Raw genomic sequence first — 7581 nt, forward strand, 5'->3', positions numbered from 1 at the left:
GTATAAATATCCAGACGAAATATCTAGAATTATCAGCCTCAAAAACAGCAGAAATGGGCTGAAGAGAGAATTCAGTAAAGCACTTGCTGCCCAAGGTCAATACCCGAATTCTCCGAAAACTCAGACAGGAGTGAACATCTGTAATCCCAGGGCCTATGCTGAAATGGAAGGTCGGAAACAGGAAAATCCCTGTAAGCTCATTGGCCAGCTGTTCTGATGTACGTGGCAATGAACAGGAGTATCCCTGTCCCACATAAGGCAGAAGGCATAGACCAACACCCAAGCCTGTCCGCTGATCTCCACGTGTGGATGGTTCATACATCTACACTCACACACAGGAACACACACATGCACATCATATGCCCAAACACAAACATGCACAAACACACATGCACAAAGAATAATTAAAAAGGCTGTTACACATATGATCTCACAGGAGCTCTTCTGTACAAGACCTCCAGGAGATGAAGAGCTGAACTTTCCTGCAGGAGAGGGATTCTCGATGCTCCATCACTACATGAGGAACTAATGGAAGCTTATTGCTCCTGAAGGAGGGATAGTTACTTTTTTTTCAGGGAGCAAACACTGATAGGTTGTCTGTACCCCAGTAGATGACCCCACACACACACACACATGTACACATGAGCATAGGAGGAGCACTAACTGGGCTTAGTGGGCTATTTTTAAAAAGATATAGTTGTAAGAGAGCTAGAATGTACTTTGGAGGCAGAAGGCTAGGGAAGAACTGGAGGGAGGAAGTGGAATAAGGAAATGACCAAGACATACTCTATATATGTATGAAAAGTTTTTAAAGTGCCAGGGATCACCCCAAGGCATGTCCAAACATGTCCAACCCATGACCCTTAAGTAAAGCAAAACCAGCAGAAATGAAATTCCTGACACATGCTTCAACATGGATATACTTTCTAAGCATCATGCTGGGTGACATAAGCTGGTCAGAAAGGACAGATGCTGCAAGATTCCATTTCCGTAGAGTCACTAGAATAGTCAGACTCCTATGTAGAGAAAATGCAGTAGATGATGTTAGGGACTGGGGCAAGGGAAATAGAAAGTGCCTCATGGGTTTAGGGTTCCAGTTTAGAAGTCACCAATGATCTGGAAATGAACTATGGGAATGGTTGCACAGCAATGCGGATGTACTTAGTGTCATTGAACTACTACTCATTTAAAACTGGCTAAATGGCAACTTTATGTTATGTATAGTCATCAACATTGTTAGAGAACAACAACAAAAATCCTTTCTATGATGTCCTATTGTCCCTGGGAAAAAAAAAATCCCAATTCTTTGACAAGATGTCTGATGCCGGCGACAGATCCTGCTCCCACTACTGATTCCAGTCTGTCCTCAAACACCCTTTCCTTTCCACTTCTTATTGTGCTAAGCCTCTCTACAGCTCCCCAAATACAACGCCCTGGATAGTCTGCTCATCTGTAAAAGAAAATTTAAAAATATCCCAACTCTGAAGGGACTTGCCTCTAACCAAAACGAGGGGATTTGGGTCCCTTGTAAAAGTACAAGTGCTGAATGTGCTCCTTCATCAGGTCAATTAACCTTGAAAACCATCTAATGTTTGAGTGTTGTGCTAAAAACAAGAGCTTGCCTTGTTCCTGCCCACATACAGAGTCCCTCCAAGATCCCCTTCACAAGCCTTTCACCTGCAGATGACTGCTTGATGCTGGGATATAAATCAGGCTAATGCACAAAGGGTAGACTCTACAAGGCGTTGTGACCCAAGAGTGATCACAAGACAGCCAGCCTTCCAGCCTCTCCTCTGCCCATGCTGAACCTCGGCAGGCCCAGGCCCTCTGCCTCTTCCCCTCCTCTAGTGTTTCCTGGGTTTGACATCACTTCACCAGATACTCGAATAATCAACCTAAGCTAGTTCTTGACCAGCCTTATTTTATCTGCTACCCATAGCAACCTTCCATTCCTTCTGGGAGAGTAAAGATTCAAGAGGTTTGGCAAGTCCTCAAGGCAACACTGGGACTATGAGACCCACAGAACCCATGCCTCCTCCACAGTGGGCTTCCTTAGCATCTTAGGCCCGTAGAACATATCACACAGGTGCCTCAAATCACTAGGACCTCTTACTTACCTTTATAGGAAGGCCACTTCCTCCACAGAGACCAGTCAAGTCCCCACAGGAGCTCCCCAAGAGCCCAGCACTTAGCCCTACCCTGGCCTCTTCTAATTAGTCATCTCACTGATATCCTAAGTCTAAGAGCTCCTGAGGACAGGGACCAGGTTCATGTTCTACTTTGCAACCCTTTGATCCAGGCCAGGCTTCATCATGACGAAGATGCTCACTGTTGATATTAATTGAATACATAATCAAAGGATCATATGCCTAGCACCCTGGAGCCTAACACTCCTGTGAAGAAAGCATAAATAATTCACATCATAATTTTCTATGGAGCTGAAATGAAGATGAAGTGTTTCTTTAACTTAAAAGTACCAAGGAAGTAAGGTTTACAGTTTGTCATGGATTGGGAACCAGGACAATGGAAGTGACTAGATCACACCAGTTATAACATTATAAGAGTCACCTTAACTTAAAAGTGTCAAAATTGAAAAGGTATGCACTTTCCAATCTAGAAAATACATTTTAATAAGTGTAAAACCACAAGGCAATGGCATTGAGTCAGCCGTGGTCATTTGAAGAATGTTAAAAAGATGTTGGAACTTTGTTGCTGGAGTCTCTGGCCTGGAGGCTGCTTCACAAAGGGCTGCCTATCTTGAAGATTGGTTCATAATATGACATAAAATATCTACAATCGAGTCTGAGGGTGGCAGGTGACCTATAACTTGTCTGAGATCCTGCTTAGCCAGTTCTGGCCTCAGGGCTGACCTCCTACCTCTTCATGCTTCCGACCAGACCACCTGCTCCTCCTCCCTAGGCTCAGAACCAGCCCAGTCCTGACTGGAGCAGTTTCAGTCTCCTGGGTTCACTGTCTCTTCGAATTTTTGGAAAGTTAACAAAAACCACTCCATAGGGAAATGTGAGCTACAGAGGAAAATGGTTTCGGAGGATTCTGACGGGGCTGATCGTTGCCCAGACAAGGCAGAGTCACTTCTTCCTTGAGGGCTTACAATTCCTTATTTGCTTCAAATAAACTGGATGAGAAATCATCCTTTGAATTTCTAAAATGCCTTCAAATACCTTTGCTTTCGACACTGTTAACATGAAGAAACACATTGAGGGGTCGGGGAAGTTTGATGTTAGAGTGTGTGCATGTAGCAGACTCTGCGCTCAGTCAGTGCCCAGCATTAAAAATCCTACCGTGGATATAAATACAGATGATATAGAGGTATCTCTGAGGAAACAGCTTAACCCTAATCTTTAAAAGGTTTCATTCGATGTGAAACAAATGCAGATCTCTGTAGGTCACAGACCCTGGGGAGACCTACGTGTGCTTAGATTCCACAACTCAGAGAAACTAGAGCCAGGGTCAAAGGTGAAAAGTAAGTTAAAGACTGTTTGGGTGACATCCTCCACCCCCAGCCCAGGTGGAGTGACCCAGTCCCAGTGCTGTAACAGGTGAGTCACGGACTATTTACTTGGGAAGCTCAGTAAACCCTCCCAATGCCCTCCTTTAGGTTCATGATGAGACCAAATAAATCTCTTCACTATGCAATTATTTTTATATTCACAAAACATCTGATTATGTGGAATTAGATTCATTTTGTCTTTCCTAACTCCCAGAAACTCTTTCTCACACAAAAGATTGTTCAGGAGGCCTGACATCACAACTGCTCAGGTAGTGATGAGGTAAGATCATAGCCCTGATTAGATCTCAATAGGACCATCAGTCCCTATGGAAAATGGATAATCCCTGGAGTAACTTCTGGTTGTTCCCTCTAGCTCATAAGGTTATAATTCTAAGTGAATTGCCATTAAGTTACAATTCTGGTTAAAACTGTGCAAAGTTGATATCCATGTTATCAGACCCACGGGGTCTACCCTTGGTCCTACCTGTCAGATCATAGCTTGCAGCTACCTCCAGGCAACTGACTGGCTTCCTCCAGGCAACTGACTAGCTAACAAGTATGTTTATATGCCAGTGAGAGACACTGCCCAAGTTAGAGGCATTGTAACAAATAAGCAGGCAAGTTATTGGGAAGAGGGGTAAAATGGGAGTCTCCCTTGTCACACACACACCCCACAGGGGACTTCTGATGGCAGGAGCCATGGCTTAGTGATCTTTGATGGAGGAAAGTCAGAACCCGACCCCTCTGGTGCCACCATGATACTCTGTGTTAAGGCAGATGGTATATCTGGAGCAGTACGAATCCTCTAGACACATACTGCTGCTGGGGGCCTCCCGCCCTCTGGCCTGCCCTCTGCACCTAGCCTTCAGGGTGGTCCCTGGTCCTTGTCTTATGGAGGGACCAAGCAAAGACCCATCTCTTCCGTCCCCGCCATGTGCTGCTGAGGGCATGGGGTAACAGGGAGGCTCCTGCATTGGATGTGGGCTCCTTCTGAAAACTAAACTAAAAATCTGGCCATAGGGTGGCAAGTTTCTGTGAATATAGCCTTAGAAAAACACGTCTCCAAGGTTCAGAGCAGTTTAGGTTTATCTTCTTTAGGTATTGATTCCTTTCACTACCTCAATTCCTACAAAAATAGAGATTACACTATGCCTGGCAATAGAATTTTGAGTTAAAAAAATAGTTATCTTGTTTCACCCACAAAATGACTTACATGAATGCAGCCATTCTCTGAAGAAAAACGCCATCAGAAGAAAATTGAAATGTGGCCCCAAAGTCATACAGATGCAGACAGTACATAAAGCACGTGCTATAATGACCCAAGGAGGGTACGTTTCCAACCTCTATGCTAACTGCCTCTGCCTCCTGAAGCGATATAGTGACCCAAAGAGTCACTATACGTGTCTATTCTCTATGCAACTGCCTCCTGGTGGGATTTGGACACTCACAATAACGAAGACAGAAAAAGAACCAAAAGTTCTGTCTCGTCTCTTCATTTCCTCGAGCGTTCTGAAGAGACATCCTCAGGAACAGTCAGCAGTGCCCCACCAGACAGGATTCATGCAGGCTCAGCTTCAGGGATTCAAAACTCTTGACCTCCTGGGCTTTTTACTTTCTACCCAGATGATACCATCAGAGACCCTGCCCAGCTTCACCCTAAGTCGTCTCTGTTCATCTGTCCCCCAGCAGCACTTTTAAAAGGAAGCTCTTTAAGGCTTTTCTTCTCAGTAGTCTATGCCTGGCACATAATGGGAATAAAGTGGGTACCCTTGTATGAGGGCATGAACAAATCAATGACCTTGACCAGAACCACACAGCTCATAGGAGGTACCCAGAACCTTGTATTTGATTATCTGGAGAATCCTCTGTGTCAGAAAAGTGGTGGGGAAAAAAAAAAAAGCCCTCCGAGCTGTTGAAAAAACAGTCAGTGACCTCGCTTTCCCAGACCTGCTTGCAGTCAACTTTAGGATTGATTGGGACTTTGCCACCCAGGAAAGCATCCAGACTCTGACCAAAGGCTAGACAGACAGCAGGGCCAAGCTGCGGCTGGGTGAGAAACTCATCTCTCCAACTAAATCTTTCTCAGTTTCTGTTTCTGTGTGTTTATCTCTTCCTCACCATCTCTGGCATTTCCCTGACTCTGTCTGTCTCTGCCTCTCTAAATGCGTATCAGTCTCTGTGTCTGTCTCTGTCATTTTCCCTCAGCTTCTCTTGATCTTTGATGCTCTTTCAGTCTCTGCCTCTAGCTCGCTCTCTATCTTCATCTCTGCTTCTATGTATCTTTCTCTGTCTCCTTCTACAGCTGTCTATCCATATCTGCATCTAACCATAGATACGTCTGGAGTGTCAATGCCTTAGCCCAGAAAGATATTTTACTGAGGCGGCAGTAGCTTCTGATATGCCTGGTCTGGTATCCCATGCCTGTGGGCTGCACCTCGAAGTCCTCGTCAGATCAGGTCTATGGCACTGATTGGATCCTGTTCGTGGAAGGTCAATCACAAGCCCAATTCTTCAGCCTCCATCAATGATTTCATGAGCTGCCCCATGTCCTCTTAAGTAAACTCTGCTCTTGTTGGTTAGAGCCCTTCACCACTTCTTACAGATATGATTCTTCATAATATACTAGAAACATAGCTTACAGAATTGCACTGGAAAATTAATGAAAACAAAATATTTTAAATCTTTAAAATCACTGAATGCTTGGGGGATCCTTAGACACTAGCTAAGGCCATGCTCCAGGTAGACAGGTGCACCTCCCTGGACTCATCCCAGATGCTGCTGCAGCTTGACTGAGAGCTGATTATCTGGAGAGCACCATTTGGAAAATCCCAGGAACACATGTCCAATTGGAAACACAAGCTGATTTTGGTCCCTCGGTAGTAAGGTCTACCTAAGGAGAGAGATGAGAAAGCGACCTCAACTGCTGCTGAGGAATAGCTTCCATCCCAGCAACCGGTTCACCTTTATCCCAGAACTTGAATTCTGAGCCAGTGTAAAGGAAAGCAGCTAAATGGAAGGGACTAAAACCAGCCTGGAGCCAGACGTTCACCTGCTTGGGTTTCTGGGCTTCTGAGTCATATGAGAGGTCCTGGTGTGAGCTGCCTTGCTCCCAGGATCCCCTCAGAACCCCTAACCTGGGAAACAATGCCTAGTTTCACTTTCCAGGCTGACATCAGAGTTGATCTGGAGCTGGGGAGAGGTGACCCGTGCCCACAGGACCTCAACGCTTCCATGGCAAATGATCTGAGGTGTCGCTTTTAGAGCTTCACTCTGGATTGCAACACCTCCCTCCAGCTCCTTTAGGAGGTTATGCAATCCAGCGTCCCTATAAAAACAAGCACACGCAAGCCTCCAGATGCCTCTGCCGCTGAGCTACCCAGCATTCTCGCGTCCTCGCCACACTCTGGACTCTGAGTGCAGCCACCATGAAAACGCATTACGTTCTGCTGGTGATGTTATGTCTCTTCTCCCAGATGGAGCCAGGTAAGCTGTGCGACCTTTGGTGATACAGAGGCTAAAGAGAACGGAGAACAACTGCCTCCTGGTCTGTGAACCTAATAGCAGGAAAGCATCCTGAGTGGCCAGGAGTCAGCCCCTGGGCAGCAGAAAATGAGGCTGGTGAGAACTCAGAGCTAAGTAGTGTAGGTATCTCCAAACACCCTTCTTTGTTTCTATAATTTGGAAGTATTCTGTGTGGGAACCTGCTTCTCATGTAGGAAGATTCTTCATATGGAGAGGCTAGCCTTTGATCTAGAGAGAAGCAGCAGCCTCACCTGGGTCTCTGGGTGGGGCCTCCCTGAGTATCCGCTGCAGGCAAAATGCCACTGCCCCTTCCACCAGGCCAGCTCAGCCAGTTGTAGGTGCTAGACACACAGGGTATGCAGTTAGTAGTTGACAAATGACCTTTCACATCCCCTGGGAGCCACATTCTCTACGTGAGATTTCCCCCGTCAAAGGGAAGGGTTTCACATCTGGCCAGAATGTTGCAGATTCTCTGGGCCGTAGCAGCCTGTTTGATGTGGGAGAAGGTGGGTGAAGTAGTAGTGAAGGACACCCCCCTCACCCCCACA

General features: G+C 45.9%; 1 protein-coding gene across 1 annotated transcript in view; it reads left to right on the forward strand.

Annotated features, from left to right (window-relative positions):
* Positions 1–6804: 6804 nt before the first annotated feature.
* The window catches only part of Defb1 (defensin beta 1), a 13636-nt gene continuing 12859 nt past the window's right edge, over positions 6805–7581 (forward strand). The window contains exon 1 of the mRNA XM_008847191.3: positions 6805–6994. Within this exon, the coding sequence (XP_008845413.1) occupies positions 6937–6994 (58 nt within the window). The 5' untranslated portion in view covers positions 6805–6936. The remainder of the gene's footprint in view (positions 6995–7581) is intronic.

The sequence above is a fragment of the Nannospalax galili genome, unplaced genomic scaffold (genome assembly GCF_000622305.1).
Source record: "Nannospalax galili isolate Female #2095 unplaced genomic scaffold, S.galili_v1.0 scaffold1483, whole genome shotgun sequence".
Lineage (NCBI taxonomy): Eukaryota > Metazoa > Chordata > Mammalia > Rodentia > Spalacidae > Nannospalax > Nannospalax galili.